Source organism: Eretmochelys imbricata, chromosome 26, assembly GCF_965152235.1.
Source record: "Eretmochelys imbricata isolate rEreImb1 chromosome 26, rEreImb1.hap1, whole genome shotgun sequence".
NCBI classification, from domain to species: domain Eukaryota; kingdom Metazoa; phylum Chordata; order Testudines; family Cheloniidae; genus Eretmochelys; species Eretmochelys imbricata.
Window position 1 is genome coordinate 15,247,113 of NC_135597.1, and position 27,229 is coordinate 15,274,341.

General features: G+C 58.3%; 1 protein-coding gene across 1 annotated transcript; it reads left to right on the forward strand.

The window, feature by feature from the left end:
* Positions 1 to 887: 887 nt before the first annotated feature.
* On the forward strand, positions 888 to 13,534 carry SH2D6 (SH2 domain containing 6). Its single transcript, XM_077805574.1, has 10 exons — positions 888 to 978; positions 4,271 to 4,287; positions 5,133 to 5,253; positions 5,405 to 5,457; positions 6,170 to 6,251; positions 6,680 to 6,793; positions 11,775 to 11,824; positions 12,147 to 12,230; positions 12,761 to 12,919; positions 13,239 to 13,534. The coding sequence occupies exons 1-10, from the start codon at positions 897 to 899 to the stop codon at positions 13,353 to 13,355; spliced, it is 879 nt and encodes a 292-aa protein (XP_077661700.1). The 5' UTR covers positions 888 to 896; the 3' UTR covers positions 13,356 to 13,534.
* Positions 13,535 to 27,229: the final 13,695 nt, after the last annotated feature.

Below are 27,229 nucleotides of genomic sequence, written 5' to 3' on the forward strand. Positions count from 1 at the left end.
GGCATGGGGGGGCTATGCAGGGGGGTGATGTGGGGGCATGGCAGTGGGGTGATGTGGGCATGGGGGGGCTATGCAGGGGTGGGGGTGACATGGGCACAGGGCAGTGGGGTGACATGGGCATGGGGGCTATGCAGGGGTGGGGGTGATGTGGGGGCGGGGCACTGGGGTGATGTGGGCATGGGGGGGCTATGCAGCAGGGCTGATGTGGGGGCAGGGCAGTGGGGTGATGCAGGCATGGGGGGCTATGCAGGGGTGGGGGTGATGTGGGGGTAGGGCAGTGGAGTGATGTGGGCATGGGGGGCTATGTGGGGGTGAGGTGATGTGGGGGTGATGTGGGGGCAGGGCAGTGGAGTGATGTGGGCATGGGGGGGCTATGCAGGGGTGGGGTTGATGTGAGGGCAGGGCAGTGGGGTGATGTGGGCATGGGGGGGCTATGCGGGGATGGAGTGATGTGGGGGTGATGTGCGGGGCAGGGCAGTGGGGTGATGTGGGCATGGGGGGGCTATGCAGGGGTGGGGGTGATGTGGGGGTGGGGCAGTGGGGTGATGTGGGCATGGGGGGGCTATGCAGGGGTGGGGGTGATATGGGGGTGGGGCAATGGGGTGATGCGGGCATGGGGGGCTATGCGGGGGTGGGGTGATGTGGGTGTGATGTGGGCATGGGGGAGCTATGCAGGGGTGGGAGTGATATGGGGGCGGGGCAGTGGGGTGATGTGGGCATGGGGGGGCTATGCAGGACTGACGGTGATGTGGGGGCGGGGCAGCAGGGTGATGCGGGCATGGGGGGCTATGCAGGGGTGAGGTGATGTGGGGGTGGGGGTGATGTGGGGCAGGGCAGCGGGGTGATGTGGGCATTGGGGGGCTAAGTGGGCGGGAGGCGATGTGGGCACCATAGGGATGGAGCAGGGAGGCTCATGGGGTCCTATTGTGTCTCCTCCCCACAGGCCTCAGACTCCACCCCCGCCCCCCGAGCGGCCGGGTAAGTGATGGTCCCAGCCCCAGGAGCCTGGGGGGGTCAGTAGCAGCAGCCAGCTAAGCCAGGCCTGGGATGGCTGCATTACTCCCCCAGCCTGCCCTGTGTGGAGGGTGTGACGGGATCCCCCAGTACATCCTGTGACCCCTTAACTCGCCAGCCTGGGTTGTCCCTCACAGAGCTTCGCCAGCGACAAACAGCAAACCCAGCCCAGCGCTGGGATCAGTCACCACCAGCATGGGGAGCCTCACAGCCAGCTACATTGCGTGTTCCCTGAGCCACTCATGAATCACCAGAGAGGCACCAGCCCATCACTCAGCCCCCAGCCTCGCACCCCAGAACTTCCTCTGCTCAAGGGCCCCTTGCGCAGTGCAAGCCCATTCATTAGTTCTCCGCTTCGACAGAGGGTACTGAACACACACCAGCCCCTGCTAACCTGAGCTCAGATTCCCTGAGCACTTCCACCAAACCCCATTGTTCGGTGAAATAGAACACGGATTTATTACCAGAAAGATCGATTGTAAGAGATTATAAGTAGCAGGCAGAGAGATCAGAGTTGAAAGAACAGGAGGACTTGTGGCACCTTAGAGACTAACCAATTTATTTGAGCATGAGCTTTCCTGAGCTACAGCTCACTTCATCGGATCCGATGAAGTGAGCTGTAGCTCACGAAAGCTCATGCTCAAATAAATTAGTTAGTCTCTAAGGTGCCACAAGTCCTCCTTTTCTTTTTGCGAATACAGACTAACACGGCTGTTACTCTGAAACAGATCAGAGTTGGTTTGAACATAAGAGCGGCCAGACTGGGTCAGACTAAAGGTCCATCTAGCCCAGTGTCCTGTCTTCCGACAGTGGCCAATGCCAGGTGCCCCAGAGGGAATGAACAGAACAGGGACTCATCAAGTGATCCGTCCTGTCGCCCGTTGCCAGCTTCTGGCAAACAGGCTTGGGACACCATCCCTGCCCAGCCTGGCTAACAGCCATTGATGGACCTGTCCTCCATGAATGTATCTAGTTCTTTTTTGAATCCTGTTATAGTCTTGGCCTTCACAACATCCTCTGGCAAAGAGTTCCACGGGTTGATTGTGTGTTGTGTGGAAAAATACTTCCTTCTGTTTGTTTTAAAGCTTCTGCTTCTTAATTTCAGTTGAAAGAAAAGGAGTACTCGTGGCACCTTAGAGACTATCAAATTTATTTGAGCTTAAGCTTTCGTGAGCTACAGCTCACTTCATCGAGTGAGCTGTAGCTCACGAAAGCTTAGGCTCAAATAAATTGGTTAGTCTCTAAGGTGCCATGAGTACTCCTTTTCTTTTTGTGGATACAGACTAACACGGTTGCTACTCTGAAACCAATAATTTCAGTTGGTGGCCCCTAGTTCTTGTGTTATGAGAAGGAGTAAATAACACTTCCTGATTTACTTTCTCCACATCAGCTTTTCCAGGCTGAAAAGTCCCAGTCTTATTAATCTCTCCTCATATGGAAGCCAGTCCATATCCCTAATCCTTTTTGTTGCCCTTTTCTGAACCTTTTCCAATTCCAATATATCTTTTTTGAGATGGGGCGACCACATCTGCATGCAGTATTCCAGATGTGGGCGTACCGCGGATTTATAGAGAGGCGACATGATATTTTCTGTCCTATTATCCATCCCTTTCTTAATGATTCCCAGCATTCTGTTTGCTTTTTTGACGGCCGCTGCACATTGAGTGGACGTTTTCAGAGAACTATCCACAAGGACTCCAAGATCTCTTTCTTGAGTGGTAACAGCTAATTTAGACCTCATCATTTATAGGTATAATTGGGATTATGTTTTCCAATGTGCATTACTTTGCATTTATCAACATTGAATTTCATCTGCCATTTTGTTGCCCAGTCACCCAGTTTTGAGAGATCCTTGTGTAGCTCTTCACAGTCTGCCTGGGATTTGACTATCTTGAGTAGTTTCGTATCATCTGCAAATTTGGCCACCTCCCTGCTTACCCCTTTTTCCAGATCATTTATGAATATGTTGAATAGGACTGGGCCCAGTACAGATCCCTGGGGGATACCACTATTTACCTCTCTCCATTCTGAAAACTGACCATTTATTCCTACTCTTTGCTTCTTGTCTTTTAACCAGTTACCAATCCATGAGAGGACCTTCCCTCTTATCCTGTGGCAGCTCACTTTGCATAAGAGCCTTTGGTGAGGGACCGTGTCAAAGGCTTTCTGAAAATCTAAGTACACTATATCCACTGGATCCCCTTGGGGCACATGCCCATTGACCCCCTCAAAGAATTCTAATAGATTGGTGAGGCATGATTTCCCTTTAACCCATGTTGACTCTTCCTCAACAAATTATGTTCATCAACATGTCTGACAATATTGTTCTTTATTATAGTTTCAACCAGTTTGCCCAGTACTGAAGTCAGACTTACCAGCCTGTAATTGCTGGGGTCACCTCTGGAGCCCTTTTCAAAAATTGGCGTCACATTAGCTACACTCCAGCCATCTGGTACAGAAGCTGATTTAAATGATAGGTCACAGACCACAGTTAGTAATTCTGCAATTTCACATCTGAGTTCCTTCCGAACTCTTGGGTGATACCATCTGGTGAATACCATGAGAAATAAAAATAAATTTCCAGTCTAAATTCTACAAACTAAGCAGGATTAGAATCAAGCATTTTCTCGCCCTAGTAGATGTTACAGGCAGCTCACAATTCTCGATACACAGGCTGGATTCCCTTTCAGTCTGGGACCAATCTCCCCAGTTCAAAGTCTTTGTCCTCCAGACAATCGATCTTGCAGCTGTTGAGATGGGGGAGGGGAGAGGGCAAGTGATGTTGTCACTGCCCCTCTTTTACACTTTCATCCAGCCAGGATCTTTCTAGCAGCTGTGACGTGGGGTCAAGCAGCCCCCAAACTGCACCTGCCCTCTCTGAGGAGCCTCTGGGAGGGAATTGTTCTTGATGAACCATCAATGCCTGTCTGGCCAGTGATGGCTGCTCCTTTGTTGCCACTGAAAGGCTGGTTGTGGGTGTCTTCCCACCTCACAATGTATTTCACAATGTAACACACAGACCAAAGTTAACTTCCCATACAATGAGAGTACACACAATTCAACAGGATATTAATGTTCGACAGATCAGATACCTCACAAGGCCCTCACATCATCACCTCACAAAGGTGAAAATGGTGACTATGGGGTTCCAGGGTACTACTGTGGGGGACAGAGTGTCATGGAGGGAGGTCCTGAGGGGTGGGGCAGGTCCATAGATGGGCAGGCAGAGCCACTGACAGCCCCGTGTGTGTTACAGAGAGCAGGGAGCATGCGGTAAGTATGGCCCAGCCACAACCCCACCCCTGCCCCGCCCACTGAACCCCAACCCCAACCCCGCCCCCACACACCCACAGCCCCACCCATTGCTCCCTGCCCCACCCTATCGACTGAACCCCCAACCCTACCCCCTCACAGCCATAGCCCCGCCCACTGCTCCCTGCTCTGCCCTGCCCACTTCACCATAACCCCGCCCCCACCCAGACACAGCTCCACCCATTTCTCCCTGCCCCACCCTGCCCGCTGAACCCCCAACCCTATCCCACCATGGCCATAGCCCCGCCCATTGCTCCCTGCCCCACCCCACCCACTGCACCCCCAACCTTGTCCCCACCCTGCCCACTGCTCCCTGCCCCACCCCCACCCCACCCTATGCACCCTGCCCCCACCTAGCCACAGCTCCACCCATTGCTTCCTGCCCCACCCTACCCACTGAACCCTCAACCCTACCCCCCCACGGCCATAGCCCCACCCACTGCTCCCTGCCCCACCCCATCCACTTCACCGTAACCCCACCCCCACCCAGACACAGCCCCACCCATTTCTCCCTGCCCCACCCTACCCGCTGAACCCCCAACCCTATCCCCCCGACGGCCATAGCCCCGCCCATTGCTCCCTGCCCCATCCCACCCACTGCACCCCCAACCCTCTCCCCACCCTGCCCACTGCTCCCTGCCCCACCCCCACCTCACCCTATGCACGCTGCCCCCACCTAGCCACAGCTCCACCCACTGCACCCCTCATGCAACCTCTCACCCCAACCCACTGTGTCCCCCAGCCATTGCTCTGCCCACTCCCCAAGCCCCAAGGCAGCACCCACCTGCCCCCGTCCCACTCCGCAGGGTCCCAGTGTGGCGGAGGAGTCAGAGGAGGGGGACACGTACGAGGCGCCCCCCTGTGAGAGCCAGGCCTGGAAGGTGGCTCCAGCCAAGAGGCAGGAGGACACGGACGGCACCTACCTAGGTAATGGGACCTGGGGGGCAGGAGACTGGGAGGCTGGCAATGGGGGAAGGGAGCAGGGGGCTGGGAGTGGTGAGGGACAGGGTTGGTGGGGGTTGGAAGGTTGGGGGGCAGCGTGGCCCCCTGTGCCCATCTCACCTGTCCCTGCCTCCAGATCACGCCACTGCCCGGCGCTGCTCGGAGCCCTTCACCCATCTGCGAGCCAAGGTGAGTGAGCAACCCCCACCCCACACCGAGCCCCCAGCACCCCCAATCCCCTCCCCCAACACCGAGCCCCCTGCACCCCCAATCCCCCTCCCCCAACACTGAGACCGCAATCCCCCATTCCTCTCCTGCACCCCACAACGAGCCCTCTGCACCCCCAACCCCCCTCCCACACCCCACCCCACACTGAGCCCCCTGCACCCCCAATCCCCCTCCCCAACACTGAGCCCCCTGCACCCCCAATTCCCTTCCCCATGCCCCATCTCCCCCAGGCTGATCTTCCTCTCCCCAGGCTGAGCCCCCACACCATCAACTTGCTTCTTCTGCTCCCCCACCCCCAGTGCTGGGTCCTCCCAGCCAGCACCCCTGATGCCCCCTGCCAGGGAGAGATACAGGGTGAACAGACAGGGGGCTCCCCTTCACCTAAGAGTCATGGGCCCCAGGAGGCCTCCCAGCCCCCTATTGCCCCTCCCATGCACCCTGTGGCCACCCTCTGAGGTGGTGACATGGCACCGTGTGGCCAGGTACGTTCCAGGAGAGCCCAGAGAGCCCCATAGCCCACCACTGCCACCATTTACCCCATGGAGCCACCCTGGGCCAGCCAGCTCCAAAACTGGGGACTCAGGAGTTGGGCCCAGGAGTTACTCATAGGGGGGCAGTTAGAGACCATGGGGAGCCTGGCTGGCTGGTAACCAGTCCCTGTTGTAACCCACAGTTCCTGTCGAAGCTCAGCCTGGTGCCTGGCACAGATGCTGGCAACAGAGAGGAGATGCCCCGGGGCCTGGCCTGCGGGAAAGGTGAGGGTCTGGGGGGTCTGGGAGGGGGCTGCTTTGTGGAGTGACCCCCTTCCCCACAGACCCCGAGTCCCCCCAGCCTGGGAGCCTGGCAGAGCCACTTGGAGGCACCCCGGGGCCCATGCAGGCTGGCTCTGGCCACAGGGCTAGGGGAAGCCTGGCTCCCTGCCCACCTTTGGGGTCCCCGTTTGCCCCTGCCCCGTGTGGGAGGGGATCTCTTTGCCCAGGGTAGTGATTGCCATGGTGACAGGTGGGCATGCTGATGGTTGCTGGGGTAGTCGCGTTGGGCCTGTGGGGCATCCTGGGGGCTGAGTCTTTGGGGCTGGGCCCTGGGGCCCCTTGGGCTCCCCACATGCCCAGCTTGGCCACGCAGCCTCTTGCCCCTGGGTGACGCCTCGCGCCCGGAGCTGAGCCGCCTCCTTCCCTTACAGGTCTGGACAGAACCCGGGCAAAGCTCCCGCCAGCTCCCGCCAATCGCAAGGTCTCCCTGTCCGGCTCCTTACCGAGGTCCTTGCCGACACCTGCAGGCCCCACTGCACCCCGGGGTATGTGGGGCGCCAGGTTTGGTAGATGGGAGGTGGGGGAAGTTTCTGGGGGAGGACTGGGACAGCTGGGGGGGCTTGTCCCTGCGGGCTGGTGGGGGCTCCTCAGAATCCCCCAGGCCTTTCCTGGGGGCTCCCCAGATGGGGTCCCTCTGTTCTCTTCAGTCCTGCTTGGGCTCCGGATGCTTCTGCCCATCCCATAGCCCCCTCCAATTCCTCCCATCACCCCGCAATCCCTTACCCCCAGCCCGTCTCCCCCCCGCAATCTCTGCCCGCAGCCTGTCCCTATCCCCCCACAGTCTCTGCCCCACCCCAGGCCTGTCCCCATGGACGTGCCCCACCCAGTCACATGGTTTAGTGTCTCAGGGCTCCCCAGGACTCCAGTGGTGACCCCCCTCCTTTCAGGGGGGGATTAGCCTCTGCTGCTCACTTCACCTTGTTCCTGCACCCACAGATCCCAGCCCGACCTCGTGGGTATTGAAGGGTATGTGCTGTTTAGGAAAGGCAAAGGCGGGGAAGTAGCATTGTCTATCAATGATGAGGTCGACTGTAAAGAAGTAAGAAGCGATAGCATGGATAAGACTGAGTCTGTCTGGGCAAAAATCACATTGGCGAAGAAAACTACTGGAGCCTCCCCTGGGATAGTGCTTGGGGTGTGCTAGAGACCGCCGGGATCCGACGTGGATATGGATCAAGCCCTCTTTAATGTTTTTAATGAAGTAAATACGAATGGAAACTGTGTGATCATGGGAGACTTTAACTTCCCAGATATAGACTGGAGGGCAAGTGCCAGTAATAATAATAGGTTTCAGAGTAGCAGCCGTGTTAGTCTGTATTCGCAAAAAGAACAGGAGGACTTGTGGCACCTTAGAGACTAACCAATTTATTTGAGCATAAGCTTTCGTGAGCTACAGTTCACTTCATCGGATACATTCAGTGGAAAATGATAAGTAATAATAATAGGGCTCAAATTTTCCTGGCTGCGATAGCTGAACCAACAAGAGGGGATGCCATTTTAGATTTGGTTTTGGTGAGAACCTTAAGAACTGCATAGGGGAAACTGAGGCACCCCCACACTATTCAGAGGAAACATTAAGAACAGTCCCACTTCGTCACATCGACAACCTTGGTTCAAGCAATCATGAGCTAATTCAGTTCAAACTAAACGGAAGGATAAACAAAAATAGATCTGTGACTAGGGTTTTTGATTTCAAAAGGGCTGGCTTTAAAAAATTAAGGAAATTAGTTAGGTAAGTGGATTGGACTGAAGCACTTGTGGATCTAAAGGCGGAGGAGGCCTGGAATTACTTCAAGTCAATGTTGCAGAAGCTATCGGAAGCCTGCATCCCAAGAAAGGGGAAAAAATTCACAGGCAGGAGTTGTAGACCAAGCTGGATGAGCAAGCATCTCAGAGGGGTGATTAAGAAAAAGCAGAAAGCATACAAGGAGTGGAAGATGGGAGGGATCAGCAAGGATAGCTACCTTATTGAGGTCAGAGGGATAAAGTGAGACAGGCTAAAAGCCAAGTAGAGTTGGACCTTGCAAAGGGAATTAAAACCAATAGTAAAAGGTTCTGTAGCCATATAAATAAGAAGAAAACAAAGAAAGAAGTGGGACCGCTAAACACTGAGGATGGAGTGGAGGTTAAGGATAATCTAGGCATGGCCCAATATCTAAACAAATACTTTGCCTCAGTCTTTAATGAGGCTAAAGAGCAGTTTAGTGATAATGGTAGGACGACAAATGGGAATGAGGATATGGAGGTAGATATTACTGTAGAGGTAGAAGCCAAACTCGAACAGTTTAATGGGACTAAATCGGGGGGCCCAGATAATCTTCATCCAAGAATATTAAAGGAATTGGCACATGAAATTGCAAGCTCATTAGCAAGAATTTTTAATGAATCTGTAAACTCAGGGTTGTACCGTATGATTGGAGAATTGCTAACATAGTTCCTATTTTTAAGAAAGGTAAAAAAAGTGATCCGGGTAACTACAGGCCTGTTAGTTTGACATCTGTAGTATGCAAGGTCTTGGAAAACATTTTGTAGGAGAAAGTAGTTAAGGACATTGAGTCAATGGTAATTGGGACAAAATACAACATGGTTTTACAAAAGGTAGATCGCGCCAAACCAACCTGATCTTCTTTGCGAAGGTAACAGATTTTTTAGAGAAAGGGAACGCAGTGGATCTAATTTACTTTGATTTCAGTAAGGCATTTGATACGGTGCCACACGGGGAATTATTAGTTAAATTGGAAAAGATGGGGATCAGTATGAAAACTAAAGGTGGATAAGGAACTGGTTGAAGGGGAGACTACAACAGGTCACACTGCAAGGTGAACTGTCAGGCTGGAAGGAGGTTACCAGTGGAGTTCCTCAGGGATCGGTTTTGGAACCAATCTTATGTAATCCTTTTATTACTGACCTTGGCACAAAAAGCTGGAATGTGCTAATAAAGTTTGTGGATGACACGAAGCTGAGAGGTATTGCCAATTCAGAGAAGGACCAGGATATCATGCAGGAAGATCTGGATGACCTTGTAAACTGGAGTAATAGTAATAGGATGAAATTTAATAGTGAAAAGTGCAAGGTCATGCATTTAGGGATTAATAACAAGAATTTCTGTTGTAAATTGGGGATGCATCACTTGGAAGTAACAGAGGAGGAGAAGGACCTCGGAGTATTGGTTGATCACAGGATGACTATGAGCCGCCAATGTGATATGGCCGTGAAAAAAGCTAATGTGGTCTTGGGATGCATCAGACAAATTGGAGGATTGGGCCAAAAGAAATCTGATGAGGTTCAATAAGAATAAGTGCAGGGTCCTGCACTTAGGACGGAAGAACCCAATGCACAGCTACAGACTAGGGACCGAATGGCTAGGCAGTTCTGCGGAAAAGGACCTAGGGGTGACAGTGGACGAGAAGCTGGATATGAGTCAGCAGTGTGCTCTTGTTGCCAAGAAGGCCAATGGCATTTTGGGATGTATAAGTAGGGGCATAGCGAGCAGATCGAGGGACATGATTGTCCCCCTCTATTCGACATTGGTGAGGCCTCATCTGGAGTACTGTGTCCAGTTTTGGGCCCCACACTACAAGAAGGATGTGGATAAATTGGAGAGAGTTCAGCAAAGGGCAACAAAAATGATTAGGGGTCTGGAACACATGACTTATGAGGAGAGGCTGAGGGAACTGGGATTGTTTTGTCTGCAGAAGAGAAGAATGAGGGGGGATTTGATAGCTGCTTTCAACTACCTGAGAGGTGGTTCCAGAGAGGATGGTTCTAGACTATTCTCAGTGGTGGAAGAGGACAGGACAAGGAGTAATGGTCTCAAGTTGCAGTGGGGGAGGTTTAGGTTGGATATTAAGAAAAACTTTTTCACTAGGAGGATGGTGAAGCACTGGAATGCGTTACCTAGGGAGGTGGTAGAATCTCCTTCCTTAGAAGTTTTTAAGGTCAGGCTTGACAAAGCCCTGGCTGGGATGATTTAGTTGGGGATTGGTCCTGCTTTGAGCAGGGGGTTGGACTAGATGACCTCCTGAGGTCCCTTCCAACCCTGATATTCTATGATTCTATGATTTCCAGTAGAGATAAGGAGGCGTTAGTACCGGTATACAAGGCACTGATGAGACCTCATCTGGAATAGAGTGCGCAGTTCTGGTCTCCCATGTTTAAGAAGGATGAATTCAAACTGGAACAGGTCCAGAGAAGGGCTACTAGGATGATCTGAGGAATGGAAAACCTGTCTTATGAAGGGAGACTCAAAGAGCTTGGCTGGTTTAGCCTAACCAAAAGAAGGCTGAGGGGAGATATGATTGCTCTCTACAAATATATCGGAGGGATAAATACCACGGAGGGAGAAGAATTATTTAAGCTCAGTACCAATGTGAACACAAGAACAAATGGATATAAACTGGCCATCAGGAAGTTTAGACTTGAAATTAGACAAAGTTTCTAACCATCAGAGGAGTGAAGTTCTGGAACAGCCTTCCAAGGGAAGCAGTGGGGGCAAAAGTCATATCTGGTTTCAAGTCTAAGCTTGATAAGTTTATGGAAGGGATGGTATGATGGGATAGCCTCATTTTGGCAATTAATTGATCTTCGACTATTAGCGGTAGTTATGCCCAATGGCCTGTGATGGGATGTTAGATGGGGTGGGATCTGAGTTACTACAGAGAATTCTTCCCTGAGTATCTGGCTGGTGAGTCTTGCCCACATGCTCCGGGTTCAGCTGATCGCCATATTTGGGGTCGGGAAGGAATTTTCCTCCTGGGCAGATTGGAAGAGGCTCTGGAGGTTTTTCGCCTTCCTCTGAGGCACGGGGCACGGGTGACTTGCTGGAGGATTCTCTGCACCTTGAAGTCTTTAAACCACGATTTGGGGACTCAATAGCTCAGACATAGGTCAGGGGTTTGTCCTGACCCACAGCCCCTGCTATCCCGGCCCTGGGCAGAGGCAGCCGTGGTCTCTCCCCATCCGGGTGTGGCCTGTTTGGGGGCTGGGGAAAGTGCAAGCGAGCTGAGGCCGTGCGGAGCCGCTTCGTCTGGGACTGAAGGGGAAAGGCAGGTGCTTGCAGGCCGGGCACAGCCCCTGGTGTCTGTGAGCACCCCCTGGGGGCAGAGAGGGGGAGTGCACCGCACAGCCGCGGCGCCCTGTTCATTGAGGAGCAGGTGTCCAGTCTCCCCGAGGCTGCTGGGCCAGTGGCTCCTGCCAGGCCTGGGAGCTGGTGGAGGGTCAGGGAGCGAGGATCAGGCTGGGAGCTGGTGTGGGTCAGGCCTGTGATCTCCCCAGGTCCTGGATGAGTGTCAGTGACTACGGCGCCCTCCCAGGGCTGGGCCCGTGGGGGATAAAGGACCCACTACTGCTGCCGGCTGAGGGAGCTCCACTCAGGCTCATGGCAGAGGCCTGGGAGCATGGTGCCCATGGCCCGGCTGGACGTCTGCCGCATCTCCTCTTAACCCATCGGTGTCCTGCCTCTTTCAGCCTCGAGCAAAGCCCCAGCCTGGCCCAGGGGCAGCAGATCCCCGGCGGAGGTAAGCGCCTGCCCTGCCTGGGGGCTCGCTGTGCCTGGGGGGCGGGTGGGGTGGCACCTTCCTCCCGGAGCAGCCAGCACAGCCTCTGGGAGGGGCTCACCCCGGGAGGGGGAAGATATAAGGGGGGGCCCCAGAGCAGAGATATGAGAACTCTCCCTTCCCCACCCTCCCCATGGTGGTCCCAGCTTCACCCCCCCACCCCACCCCACCCCACCCCACAGGCAGCCAGGTGCATTCTGGGAAGATTCATCTTGAGCGTGTCAAGTATTGCCATGGGGGAGGATACACACGGCTGCTCTCACCTCTCCCCTGTGCTCCCCAGGATCCTGGCATGCAGGACCAGGCCTGGTATGCCGGGAGCTGCGACCGGCACATGGCGGAGAGCGTCCTGCAGGCGGTCAATAAGGTACCGGCTGCACTCGCCAGGCGAGGGCGAGAGCAGGGCTTGGCACTGGGAGGCAGGACTCCTGGGTTCTCTCCCAGCTCGAGGAGGGGAGTGGAGTCGACTTGTTGGGGAGGGGCTGGGAGGCAGGACTCCTGGGTTCTCTCCCAGCTCAAGGAGGAGAGTGGGGTCGAGTTGTTGGGGAGGGGCCGGGAGGCAGGACTCCTGGGTTCTCTCCCAGCTTGAGGAAGGGAGTGGGGTCGAGTTGTTGAGGAGGGGCTGGGAGGCAGGACTCCTGGGTTCTCTCCCAGCTCTGCTGCTGACTCTCTGTGACTGTGAGTGGGTCAGTCCCCAGCTGTACTGTGGGGTCAGTGTGGGGGGATGGAAGGGGCCCAGAGCCCATCCCTGGGGCTGTAGGGACCCTGTGGTGGTTCCTCCTGCACCCAGGAGCTGCCACAGGTCTGTGCCAGGTGGGGCCTGGGCAGGCCCGGCAGCGTCTCCCAGCGCCAGGTTGGGTACCCGCCCCAGTGCTGAGCAGCCCCCCTCTGCCCCAGGACAGCGCGTTCATGGTGCGACAGAGCTCGGGGCAGGGCTGGAATCAACCATTCACCTTGGTCGTGCTGTACAAGGGTCACGTCTACAACATCCCCATCCGCTACCTGGAGAGCAGCCGCCAGTACACGCTGGGCAAGGACGGGAAGAGCCGCGAGGAGGTGGGTGCCAGGAGGGCAGGGGGTGCCAGGGAGCCCTGAGGGAGGGACCTCTCCCCTTCCCCCTTCAGGGGCAGCCTCTCACCTGGGAGCCCTGGGAATGGGGAGGGGACCCCTGGGAAAGCTCCTGGTCGCCCCTGCTGCTCGCTTGGCCCGGGGGGCGGCGGGTGGCAGCCCCAGGCCGGGGCACTCAATGGACAACTGGGGGCCAGTGGAACTGGGCGGGGCACATCCGGCCCTGGGAACGGCGCCCCGCGGAGGGTCGGGCTGGTCCCATTGCCCCCAGCCGCTCTCTGCTGCCATCTCCCCTTTTCTCCCCCAGCGCTTCGACAGCGTGGCCAGCATCGTCCAGCACTACAGCGAGCAACCCCTGGTGCTGATCGAGGGCAGCTCCGCCTCCAGGGTGCACACCTGCCTGCTCTTCCCCGTCAAGCCCTGAGGGCTGGGCCCGGCTGCTGCCACCCCCAGCTCTGCCATGTGGGATGCGAGGCTCTCTGCCCTGGCTGCTGCAGGATGGACAGCAGGGGGCGCCAGCGCTGCAGAATGCCCCCATGCGGGGCCGTGCAGCCCCTGCAGGGGACAGGGCTTGGGGGGCTGGGAGCTCCCCGGTCCGGCTGGGGTGACTCCTGCTTTTGCCTCTACAGCCCCGGTGGGGTCCGGCTCCTGTAGCCCTTGGCTCGGGCCCCTCTGCTGCAGTGGGGGGTTTGGAGCCTTTGGGTTTCTCTGGGTCTCACTTGGCCTGCTGCTCATGGTGGGATCTCCAAGCCCCTGGGGCTCCCGGCCGCGCTTGCCCCGTGTCAGTGTCAGGTCCCAATAAACGTTGGGACGCGCCTGGTGCTGCCTCCTGGAGCCTCTTTGCTGCCATTGCCCGCCCACGCCCCATGCCCCGCCCCGTTTGCAGGCTGGGATCTTTCCAGAGCTGTCCACTCTGTGCCGGGAACTCCCTGGCCTTGGCCTCGCCCCAGCAGCTAATCCAGACAAGTGTGGGGGAGGGCGAGGCAATGAGACTGGCTGCATCAGATGCTGGGCTGGGACCCATGGGGCTGCTGGGTTCGATTCCTGCCACTTCCCTGCTTGGTGCCTCAGTTTCCCTTTCCACCATTGTCTAGTTAGCCCCACCCACAGAAAGTTCCATGCCCGAATCGTGGTCTGTGGCTGCGCAGTGCCCAGCACAACAGGGGCCCAAGCTCGCTCTCTGGGGCTGGCCAGGGGATGGAGCTCCTCCCCACCCCACTCACTGACCCATTGGGGCCCTAGTTACAAGGTGGGGGATGCTGCACACAATGCACCCACCCCCCACATTCCTGGGCTCGTGGCCAGCGCGCCCACCGCCCCGCTTCCTGGGCTTGCGGCCGGCAGGAGAGGGGCCTGGGGGCTGGGACCCTCTCCCCACCCGGGCCCCAAAGGGGCTGGAGTGGGGAAGCCCTATGCAATGCCCACACAGACCACCAGGGGCCCTCTGTGTCCAGGAGTTGGGTGTCCCTGGCCCTGGCCCTTTCCCCTGGGCCGCAGAGAGCCCCCTGCCTCTGAGTCCAGCATCCCCTCCCGCACCCCCGTCAGCCCATTCCCTGCCCCCAGGACCCATCTCTCATCTTGCCTGGGGGCGTTAGTGGAGGCCTTGTCCCCCCCCAGCCCACATGGTGCCTGCCAGGCTTCTCGCTGCTGGGCAAGGCCCCTAGAGCCTGGGGCTGACAGATGCAGCGGGGCAGGGCCCCCTGCCAGGCCCCAGCCAGCTCTGGGGGAGTCTGGGGGACCCGCTGCCTTGGGGACCTTCCTCTCGCCTTAGGCTGAGCCGGGCACCCTGCAATGCCTGGGGGAGCAGCAGCGCCCCCAGGTCCTCTCTGCACCCCCCGCCTCCAGCATGAGCCTCTGACCCCTGCCCGCCCCCGGCAGCATCTGCCCCCTAGCACCATGCTGGGGGCAGTGCAGACAGTGTGGGGAAAACGCCCCCTACTGGCTGCATGTCGGTGGAGTGGAGTCGGTTCGTACACCCTCCCCAGAGGTGGCTGCATGTGGGGGCACTGGTGGATCTCCCCCTCTCTGGCTGCTGTGCAGCATGTCGGAAGCACTTGGCTCAAAAGGGGCAGGTGGTGGCAGAAGTGGGCCCCACACTGGGGTTGCCAGGCGCACACAAGCCCGGCCTGAGCCATGGCTGCCCGGGGCCCGCACAGCTTGAGCAGCCCATCCCCCCAGGGGCGGGGTACAGGGAAACCCGCCAGGCCCCCTGACTGAGGGCTGCAACCGAACCAAGCACATGCCATGGGGTCAGCCAGAGCCTGGCCGGGGCTGAATGTCGGCGGAGGCAAACTGTGCCAGGAGTGCCAGGAGCCTGGCTGGCACAGCTCAGGGAACGGGCCGCAGGGCCTTTCCCCTGCAGTACGCGCCCAGGTCCGTCGGGTAGGATGGGAACTGAACACACTCACCCTGCAACTGGTCTCTCGCACTCTCACCCACACACAGAGTCCTGCGTCTGTTCACACCCCCGACATGCCGGCTGGTCTCTGTCTCTCACACACACACGGACTGTTCACACGTGCACACAGTGTGATTCTTCACACTCACCCCACACTTTGGCGGTCCCCCAGCTCGCTGCCTTCCACTAACGGGCGAGGGTGGCAGCCAGTACCCCATTCACAGGGGCTGTCCGGCTGCCAGCCAAAGACCCTGCCCAGGCTGTGCTTACAACAGGGCAGGGTGCCCCGCGACCCCTAGAGCTGCTCTCAAGCTGGGGGGCCCCATGCATTACTGCCATGTCTGTGCCCTCCCCTGCCCCTAGGAGCCTGGGCCAAGGTGGGACCTGCTGGGTGGCCAGGCCCGGGACAAGGCCACAGCCGTGGAGGGGCTGGAGGCTGGGAGCGAGATCTATCACCCGCCGGTGGGGCCGGGAGCAGAGAGGATTCTGGGATATAACCCAAGCAGGGCCAGGGCGGGAGCAGAGAGGATTCTGGGATATAACCCAGGCAGGGCCAGGGCGGGAGCAGAGGATTCTGGGATATAACCAGTGATGAGCTGCCACACTCTTAACCGGTTCCCTCCTCACCCCACGAGGGGGTCGTGGCCCACCCCTGCCCCCCGGGGACTCCTGCCCCATCCAACCCCCCCGCGTTCCTTGACGCCCCCCCCCCAGGACCCCTGCCCCATCCACCCCCCCTCCCCTGTCCCCTCACTGGCCCCAGAACCGGGCAGGAGGGTCTCGTGGGCCTCCGTAGTGGGTGCCTACCCCACCCTAAGAACCAGAGGGACCTGCCGGGGGGTGAGGTGGGGAGTCCCGGCGGTGCTTACCTGGGGCAGCTCCCAGGAAGCATCCGGCAGGTCCCTCTGGCTCCTAGGGGTGGGGGAGCGTAGCTGGGCGGAGCAGGGGGAGCGGCTGCTCCCCCCACTGATCACATCAAAAGTGGCACCTTAGGCGCCGACTCCCTGGGTGCTCTGGGGCTGGAGCCCCCACGGGGAAAATTTGGTGGGTGCAGAGCCCCCCCGGCAGCTCCCCGCCCCGCGCCCGGCCCCAGCTCACCTCCGCCTCCTCCCCTGAACGCCCCCCCCCCCCCGGCTTCCCGCGAATCAGCTGTTCGGCGGGAAGCCGGGAGGGCTGAGAAGCAGGCGGTGGCTTCGGGCTCAGGCCCAGGGTGGCGGAGGTGAGCGGGGGGATGTTCCCCTGCGCGCCCCCCCCGGGTTACCTGCTGTGGCGCGGGCGGCCCTCCTCGCCGCCCCCAGCTCACCTCCACCTCCCTGAGCCTGAGCGCGAAGCCACCGCCTGCTTCTCAGCCCTCCCGGCTTCCCGCCGAACAGCTGATTCGCAGGAAGCTAGGGGGGTGGAGTAGCCGAGCGGGGCAGCGCATTCAGGGGAGGAGGTGGAGCGGAGGTGAGCTGGGGCCGGACACGGGGAGCTGCCAGTGGGGGATCTACACCCACCAAATTTTCCCCGTGGGGGCTCCAGCCCTGGCACACCCAGGGAGTCGGCGCCTAAGGTGCCACTTTTGACCAGTTACATTTAGAAGCCCTCGCGGGACAACCGGTTCTAAAAGGGCTTCTACATTTAACAACCAGTTCTAGCGAACCGGCTCCAGCTCACCACTGGATATAACCCAGGCAGTGCCAGGGTGGGAGCAGAGGATTCTGGGATGTAACCCGGGCAGGGCCAGGGCGGGGAGCAGAGGATTCTGGGATATAACCCAGGTAATGCCAGGGTGGGGAGCAGAGGATTCTGGGATATAACCCAGGCAGGGCCAGGTCAGGAGCAGAGGATTCTGGGATGTAACCCGGGCAGGGCCAGGGTGGGGAGCAGAGGATTCTGGGATATAACCCAGGCAGGGCCAGGGCAGGGAGCAGAGGATTCTGGGATATAACCCAGGCAGTGCCAGGTCGGGAGCAGAGGATTCTGGGATGTAACCTGGGCAGGGCCAGGGTGGGGAGCAGAGGATTCTGGGATGTAACCCGGGCAGGGCCAGGGCGGGGAGCAGAGGATTCTGGGAGATAACAGAGACTTGACTTGGTGGGGTAGCTCACATGACTGGAGCACGGTCACAGATGGGTATAAACTGTTCAGGAAGGACAGGCAGGGGAGGAAAGGGGGAGGATTTGCACTGTAGGATTGCTCAGAGCTCTAGTATGAAACGGGAGAAAAGCCTGTTGAGAGTCTTTGGGTTACATTTAGAGGTGAGAGCAACAAGGGCGATGTTGTGGTGGGCGTCTGCTATAGACCACCAGACCAGGAGGAGAAGGTAGACGAGGCTTTCTTCAGACAATTGACTGAAGTTTCCACAATACAGGCCCTGGTTCTCCTGGGGGACTTCCATCACCCTGACATCTGCTGGGATTGCAATCCAGCAGTGCACAGACAATCCAGGACGTTTTTGGAGAGTGTTAGGGACAATTTCTGGGTGCAACGACTGGAGGAACCAACCAGGGGGGCCGTTCGCCTCTTGACCTGCTGCTTACAAACAGGGAACAATTAGTAGGGGAAGTAGACGTGGGTGGCAACCTGGGCAGCAGTGACCATGAGATGGTCGAGTTCAGGATCCTGACAAAAGGAAGAAAGGAGAGCAGCAGAATACATAGACCCTGGTCTTCAGAAAAGCAGACTGTGACTCCTTCAGGGAACTGATGGGCAGGATTCCTGGGAGGCTAATGTGAGTGGGGAAGGAGTCCAGGAGAGCTGGCTGTATTTTAAATAAGCCTTATTGAGGGCACAGGAACAAACCATCCTGATGTGCAGAAAGAATAGCAAATATGGCAGGTGACCAGCTTGGCTTAACAGAGAAATCTTCGGGAAGCTTAAACACAAAAAGGAAGCTTACAAGAAACTTGGACAGATGACATGGGAGGAGTATAAAAATATTGCTCAAGCATGCAGGGGTGTAATCAGGAAGGCCAAAACACAACTGGAGTTGCAGTGAGCAAGGGATGTGAAGGGGACCAAGAAGGGTTTCTACAGGTATGTTAGCAACAAGAAGGTGGTCAGGGAAAGTGTGGGACCGTTACAGAATGGGGCATGCAACCCAGTGACAGATGTGGATAAATTGGAAAGAGTCCAGCGAAGGGCAACAAAAATGATTAGGGGTCTAGAACACATGACTTATGAGGATAGGCTGAGGGAGCTGGGATTGTTTAGCCTGCAGAAGAGAAGAGTGAGGGGGGATTTGATAGCTGCTTTCAACTACCTGAAAGGGGGTTCCAAAGAGGATGGCTCTAGACTGTTCTCAATGGTAGCAGATGACAGAACGAGGAGTAATGGTCTCAAGTTGCAGTGGGGGAGATTTAGATTGGATATTAGGAAAAACTTTTTCACTAAGAGGGTGGTGAAACACTGGAATGCGTTGCCTAGGGAGGTGGTGGAATCTCCTTCCTTGGAAGTTTTTAAGGTCAGGCTTGACAAAGCCCTGGCTGGGATGATTTAACTGGGAATTGGTCCTGCTTCGAGCAGGGGGTTGGACTAGATGACCTTCAGGGGTCCCTTCCAACCCTGATATTCTATGATTCTATGATTCTATGATGTGGAAAAAGCTGAAATACTCAATGCTTTTTTTGCCTCGGTCTTCACAGCCAAGGTCAGCTCCCAGACTGCTGCACTGGGCAGCACAGCATGGGGAGGAGGTGAGCAGTGGTGAAAGAACAGGTTCAGGACTATTTAGAAAAGCTGAACATGCACAAGTCCATGGGTCCAGATCTAATACATCCAAGGGTGCTGAGGGAATTTGCTGATGTGGTTGCAGAGCCATTGGTCATTATCTTTGAAAACTCATGGCGATCGGGGGAGGTCCCGGACGACAGGAAAAAGGCTAATGTAGTGCCCATCTCTAAAAAAGGGAAGAAGGAGGATCCGGGGAACTACAGGCCAGTCAGCCTCACCTCAGTCCCTGGAAAAATCATGGAGCAGGTCCTCAAGGAATCAATTCTGAAGCACTTGGAGGAGAGGAAAGTGATCAGGAACAGTCAACATGGATTCACCAAGGCAAGTCATGCCTGACCAACCTGATTGCCTTCTGTGATGAGATAACTGGCTCTGTCGATATGGGGGAAGCGGTGGATGTGATACATCTTGACTTTAGCAAAACTTTCGATCCGGTCTCCCACAGAATTCTTGCCAGCAAGTTAAAGAAGTATGGGTTGGATGAATGGACTATAAGGTGGATAGAAAGCTGGCTAGATTGTCGGGCTCAACAGGTTGTGATCAACGGCTCGATGTCTAGTTGGCAGCCGATATCAAGCGGAGTGTCCCAGAGGTCAGTCCTGGGGCCGATTTTGTTCAACATCTTCAATAATGATCTGGATGTTGGGATGGATTGCACTCTCAGCAAGTTCACAGATAACACTAAGCTGGAGGGTAGGGATAGGATCCAGAGGGACCTAGACAAATTGGAGGATTGGGCCAAAAGAAATCTGATGAGGTTCAACAAGGACAAGTTCTGCACTTAGGAGGGAAGAATCCCATGCACCACTACAGACTAGGGACCGACCTGCTAAGCAGCAGTTCTGGGTTCCCTAGGGAGGTGGTGGAATCTCCATCCTTTGAGGTTTTTAAGGCCCAGCTAGACAATGCCCTGGCTGGGATGATTTAGTTGGGGTTGGTCCTGCTTTGAGCAGGGGGTTGGACTAGATACCTCCTGAGGTCCCTTCCAACCCTGATATTCTATGATTCTATATAACCCAGGTAGTGCCAGGGCAGGGAGCAGAGGATTCTGGGATATAACCCAGGCAGCGCCAGGGTGGGGAGCAGAGGATTCTGGGATATAACCCAGTAGTGCCAGGGTAGGGAGCAGGTGGGAGCCAGCCCTGGCATGAGGGGCGTTACAGGCTGGTCTCTGAGCCTGAGCCCCCCTCTGGCAGAGCCAAGGCCAGGCCCGGCAGAACTCTGGCAGCATTTCTGGTCACCCCCCCCGCCACTGGCCCCACTCCTGGGGGTTACCACGGGCGAGAGGGATGCCCAACGGGTGCTTGGTGAGCTCCCCGGCCTCTCTGCAGGAAGCCTCCTGCCTCTTGCCAGGCCGTGGCATGGCTCCCTGGTGCTGACATTTCATGTGCGCGGCACAGGGCTATTCCGAGGTCCCAGATCCCACCTATCGTCCTCACCCACCGTCACAGCACTCCGAGTGCCCCTTGCTCGGCACCGGCTGTGCAGAGCCCACTGGCACCTCAGAGCCTGTCCATGCCCAGCGGGAGGGGGCACAGCAGGATGGCACCATTGGCACATGGGAGCTGGGTCAGTGTAACAGCTGGCCCTTGGAGGAGAGGGCAGGGCACCCCTGCAGATTCACCCCTTGTGGCCCGGGTGCATGCCAGCCCCAGCCTGACACAGCTGCGCTGCTCAGCGTATAAGAGCAATGTGGATCCTAGCAGATACGATGGGCACTGAGCAGACAGCGAGCAGGACGCACCCCACCCCCTGGGCCCAGGGAGGGCCTGTAAGACTGCAGGGCCCCCCCCGCACGAGGATCGGTGTCCAGTGGGAAGCACCAATGGGGCAGAGCCAGAGCCCAGCTGAAAGGGCCCCTTATCTCTCCAGTACAATGACCACCAGCCCTGCCCAGGGCAGGCAGGATAATGCTGGGCCAGGACATCCACAGCTGGACAATACTCGGCACACGGCCAAGGGGCAGGCAATGGAACACAATGGGCTGGATTCGGCCTCGCCGATACTGGGGTAAATCCGGAGTCATTCCGCTCGGCCGGATTCTGCCTTGCCGATACTGGGATAAATCCGGAGTCATTCTGCTTGGCCGGATTCGGCCTCGCCGATACTGGGATAAATCCGGAGTCACTCCACTGGGCCGGATTCTGCCTCACCGACTGGGGGTAAATCCAGAGTCACTCCACTGGGCCTGATTCTGTCCCGCTAATACTGGGGTAAATCCAGAGTCACTCTGCTGGGCCAGATTCTGCATTTTTGACCCCGGGGTAAATCCGGAGTCACTCTGCTGGGCCAGGCTTGGCTTTCAGCACGTAAACGGTCTGAATGAGGAGTGACTCGCTGACTGGGCTGGAGTCACGCTGGATTTAGACCTGTGTAAGTGTAGGTTGGGGACAGTGGGCCAGGTGGGCGAACTGCCCTGGGCCAGCTGGGAAAACAAGCTGGAAAGGATCCAGCTAGAGATGGGCTTGAGCATCCCCCTTGGGCAGGGGTGAAAGTAAGTCAGAGAATATACCGGGCTCCTGAGCAGGGGGCGTGGCCTCAACTGGAAGAGGCAGGGCCTTAAATCCCCGGGGCCCCAGATTTAAAGGGCCAGGGCTCCAGCGTGGGTAGTGGCAGCTGGGAGCCCCGGGGCTCGGGGGCGATTTAAAGGGCCCAGGGCTTACTTTCACCTCTGCCCTTGGGACCCGGGACCAGCCTCCCCCGGCTCCGGGTTCTAGGTCGGCTTGTTATACAGCCCCCAGCCCAGCTGCTGGGCACGGGCTCCTGGGGGAGCAAGCACCCATGTGGGTCCAGGGGCCCTCCACTCCCCACTGCCCTGTGCTGGGAGCTGGCAAGCAGGAGCCGAAGCCCTGGGGCAGGCAGGCAGCAGACGCTGGGGGCTTGGCAGCCTGAGGTGCCAGCGAGAAGCCCTGAGCCGTGGCCACCGTGCGGGGGAGGGGAGTTTGGCAGGCTGGGGCACACTGGCAGAGGGCAGTGTAGGACGCTGGCCTTGGCACTGCCCCTGCTCTGCACCCGGGGCTGCCCATCCAGGACCCCTCGCCAGCTTCCCCCAGGAGACACCTGGCACCACAGGGCTGGGGGAGTCCCTCAGACCCATGCTCCCCTGCAGCCCTTCCCCCCACAGCTCAGCTGTGGCTTTCCCAGCCCGTTGCCATCCCAGAGGTTAAGGTGCCCGGGTGCCTCAGGAGAAAACAGCCCAAATGCTCCGGGCCCATGGAGCCTCCCCCAAGTGCGATGAGTCCTGCACCTAGCAGGCCCAGCTCCCACAGCAGCACCTTGCCCATGGCAGGCGCCTTTGGGTGTCCCTCACATCACCAAGCTCCTCACCCAGGAGGGTGTGTCATAGCCTCCTACTGCAGATGGGGACTCGGAGTCAGCGGCAGAAATAGGAGCAGAATCCCAGCGTCTGGCTGCCCCCGTTCCCTGCTCTAGCCACTAACCCCCTGCCCCCCCAGCCCGCTTTCCTGTGCGCCTGTTCTGGCCATTGGCAAGCTGGGGGATGGCCAGGAACAGGGCCCAAGGCCTGGCACTGCCCCAAGTGCTCCTGGAAATGCAAACAGAGCTGGGCTGGGAGCCAGGCCAGGCAGGACCCAAACAGGCCAATCGCAGGGGCAGGTTGCATCAGCTCCCGGCTGGGCTGGTCCCTCGCCCAGCACACGGAGGAAACCCTGTGAGGCAAGTGCCCAGAGCCTGCCTGCAGCGAGCTGGGGCCTGGCCGGGGAGCAGCCTCTGAGCATCTCCCCTGAGCGGGGGCCTCCCTGGCTAGTGCGGAGCTGGAGGAAGGGCCCTGTTCCCAGTGTGGACCAGGGGTGTGGCCAGGGCGCCTGCACTGTGGCTGTTCTCGGCCCCCCAGGGCCCACAGGAAACAAGAAGCAGAAGCAAGATGGGGTCAGGCCCCAGGCACTGGGCGTGCTGGGCCGGCCGGGTGGATTTCTCAGCCGCTGTGGCAGAGCCGGGTCCATGGAACTGATTGACACCCGCCTGAGCTCCAGCCACGGCTCCAGGGCCCTGCACCCACTGGCTCCGGAGCTCAGTCTCCCACGGGTGCCCTACTTTTAGCCCCTTCTCCCAGGACTGACTCGGAAGGATCTTTCCCACACGCCACAGCTGCTGGGGTCAGGCGCAGGGCGCAGCTGCCGGCCCAGAATAGCCGCTTTGCAGCAGCCTTGCAAGGCCTCCCAGCTGGCGTTATGCTGAACCGACTGGAAAGGAAGGTGGTGGGGCTGGGCCACGCCCCTCATACCTGTTGCCATATGACACACAGAGCCTCCACGTAATGTGTGACCTCCGCCCCGCGGCCGATCAGCAGCCAGCGTGTCTCCCCCTCCCCCGAACAGCCAGCACTTTGCTTTGACGCAGCAGATGTCGTGTGCAGCAACGTGGGTTCTAGGCCCTGTAGTGCAGAGAGCTGCTGGTGATTCTCCTTCCCTCTTGTGGAAGCAAGGGGGTTCTGGGTTCTTTTTCTGCTGCTGCCGCATGTGCCCCGTGGCCGTGTGTGGAGGAAGGATGCAGGATCTCACCACAGATGTCCATGAATTGGTCACTAGCCCCTGACAGATTCTCTGTTACAGCCTAGCTAAGCAGCCTGGGTGAGAGTCACAAGGGCCATGTGCCACGTGTGGCCCACTTCAGTCCTAGGGGCCCTGGTGCCTGGGCCTTGGCCGAGCCCTCGTGCGTCCTGGTGCCTGGGCCTTGCTCTGATCCTTCTCACTGATGCACAAAGACCTGAAACCACCCAGCCAGGAAACATGTGGGCCAGAGCCCTAGAGTGACAGGCTGCTCCACTCTCCCGCTGCAGCCCTGCCCCACCTTGCACCCCAGGCCTGGGGAGATGAGGGATCAGAAAGGGTGGGTATCAGCTCACCAGGACCTTCCCCAGAAAGGTCACTGCCTCTGTTTGGCAGCGGGTCCTGAGCACCATCAGAGTGATCCCCTGCCCCACGCAGCCCCGATGCACACTCATGTCCATATCCAGTCAGGGTGCAGACAGACGCTGGCCTTTCCTCCCTATCAGGATCTGCACGGGATGGGGGGTGCCCCCCCCCTCCCTGGCAGGCATCTGCTCTGGGCAGCTGAGATGTCACATAGCGAGGGCAGCTTCCCAGGGACAGAGCCAGCTGCACCTGCACTCAGAGACCTTCGGAGGGCAGGCAGCTGAAATGCATCTGGGGGTATCCCAGCTCCCATTGGGCCTGATCCTGCTTCACTTTCCCTGCTTCAGGAGAGTCACTCTGGATTGACTCCGGATTGAGCGAGATCAGAATCAGGCCCCTTTACCATCACTGGCTCCAGTTAAAATTGCTCCTGGAGTTTGGGGCAAGGAGGCCAGGATCTGAGAGCAGTGAGGTTCCCAACCCCACACGTGCTCCCCAGGCACCGTCTCAGCCACCTCCCATGTTCGGATTAAACCGAACCATGTCTGGGACCAGCTGGCAACTCTTAGGCCCTGTCTACACTACGGCTCTGCAGCGCTGGAGAATCCACGCCCTGAGCCACGCAGCTGGGTAGAGGCTGAAGTTTCAGCGTCGCTCAGACCTTCCGTCTGGCGAGCTGGCCTTGAGCTTCACTGCAGGGCTGGATTCCCCCCGGTGGCCCCTGCCTCCTACCCAGGCCCCAGGGACGGCGGGACCCAGGTTCTTCTGCGATGCCAATCACGCCCTGGTCACCCTCCACCCGTCCCGTGGCCCGGGGAGCTCAAAGCACTTTGCAAACACTGGCACATTCAGACTCACAATCTCCCATCACAAGGTGGGTCAGGGTCATCTTCCCCCTCAGGGGGCAAAGGGAGGCACGGAGCAGGGAAGTCAGCATCTGAGCAGGAGCAGAGCCCAGGAGTGGCCGTACAGCCGGCATGAAGCAGGGCCAGCGGGGACAGAAAAGCCTGTTCTGGCACCTGTGCTTTCCAGCCAAGGTTTGCAGATATGAGGCTTAAGCACACACACAGCTTCCCACAAGGTCTCCAGTCCCCCCCAGCCTGAACCGCAGGCCCCGACCTGGGCTCCACCTCTCTGGGAGTCCAGGATGATGCAAACTGTGGCCATCTTTCCTCCTCCCTGCTCTCCCAAGATAACCGCCCCATGATAAGGCCCGGGCAAAGGCAACTCAGGCAGGTGGGAGGCAGCTGGGCAGAGAGCTGGGATGTTGAACAACAAACACACCTTGATCTTTGGGCCAATGAGCTCCTCGCTGCCCCTGGGGAGCCGTGAACTTTAAACAGAGAACAACAGCTGAGCCCTTCCACACCCACAGCCGCAGGGCAAGCGCCCGCCTGACCCGCTGGGCAGATCCCCAAGAGGAACCCAAGCTAGGATTATGTAAAGCTCCATTCTCCGCAGATGGAGCACATTACCCCACAGGGGGTGTTGTTTGGTGTCGAGTGTGTGTGTTTGGGGAAGGCCCACACCCTGCCCTGCAGTAACCCTGGGGTCCAGGAGGAACGCTCAGCAGCAGGAACCCTGTGACCCACTCAGCGGGGGGGGTTGTCAGGGTGCCCTCAGGTACCAGTGACGCAAAGGGACTTGCTGAAGGGGGCTAGACACCAAGGGCCTGATCCTCCATCCTGTGCCCAAACATGCAATCCTGTCCTGATGCTGGTGTTTTAAACCTACGTATAATTATTACCCACAACAGCAGAATCTGGGGCCAGCCAATCACAGGGCCCCATTGTGCCAGGCACTACACAAACCCAGAGCGGTGCCCACAGTCGCTGCCTCGAGAGCTGGCGATCTAAACCCACCAGACAGCTGCAGGTGGGGGCTGGGGTCGGGCACCAGCAGAGGGAACAAGGGATGGCAGCAAACAGGACGTGATATGGCGGGGAGGTGGGGGGAGCTAGGAAGAGATCAGCTAAATGGGAAGGGAAGGGAGCAGGGCCACGGAAAAGAAGGGGTGAGCGGGACAGGGCAGGGGGAAGAGGGCAAGGGGGCGGGTGTGGATTGACGCTGATGACTGCACAAAGCAGGGCAGCAGGCAAAGAAGCAGAGGAGCTCTAGGGATGTGGGGGAGGATGATGTCTGGGGGCACATTAGGGCTCCTGCCTTCTAAACAGCAGTGATCTGGGGTGGGAGAAAGCAGGAGTTGGCAGGAGAGGAGCCCCGGAGCTCAGGGCGGCGGGCCGGAGCTCAGCTGAAGAGCCAGTTTCATGGGAGCCAGGACACTGCGACCCTGATTCTCTTTTCTCCCCACTTTGCACCCATGAAACTCCACTGGCCCCGGTGCCCTTGCCCTGATTTGCACCGGTTTCAGGGCGAGCAGAGGCGAAAGGGGCCTTTCACAGAGGCTGGTCAGTTTCACTCTCCAGTCCTGGCCCAGGTGGCACTGCTGGGGTCGGCCTGGGGTGGGGCTTTCCCAGCCCAGCCCAGTGGGAAAGCTCAGGCCACCCTTCGAAGGATCACGCGGCTGGGAAAGGCCCTTTGGTTACCAGCCCAAATTTGGAGCCTAAACTAACTGCCACGGAGACCAGGGCAACAGGGGCTAACAGCTGGGAGAGAGAGGGAGAGCGCAGGGATCAGCCGGTGCTCTGGGCTCCTGCCCCTTTGTGCCCACATAAATGCCCAGCAGCCCAGCATGGCAGGGGTTAACCCACCCCCGCAGGGCTCCCTGCCCCAAGCTGTCTATGGGTCAGACTCTGCAAGGCTCACTCCCATGGCCAATGAGAACCCACTGGCGCAAGAGCAGGGGCACTGGCCGTTGTTGCCCTCGCCAGTGCGAATGCCTGATGTGCACTGCAGCCTTGCCGAGGGGCGGGGGTCAGGGTTCTGGCCCAGCTCATTGCGGGGCAGAGACAGTAACTAGATCCCACTTGGCCGCTCTCTCCTCCCGTAGCCAGCAGGGTTTCGCTCTGGAGTTCTGTCCAGGCCCCTCTCGTAATAACCAGTCCCGCTAAGCCCTGGGCTCTGGGGATCAGGAAACCAATATTATGGGCCATCCCACGCCCATTGCCCGGCAGGCAAGAACACTCCAGATTGGGCTGCTGGGTGAGGCTGCACCCCTGCTTTGCCCCACCCTGCTCCATCAACACCAGCTGAGCCGTGCGCCTCGGCTCCTGGACACAGATTGCACAATACCTCGCCCCCCAGTGCCGGGACTTGCTCGGGCCCTTATGACGCCAGCACCCCGCACTCTGGGAATGCCAGCCTCGGGGGGGTGGGAGGTGGAGCGGGCTGACACGCTTTTCAGGTGCTGCT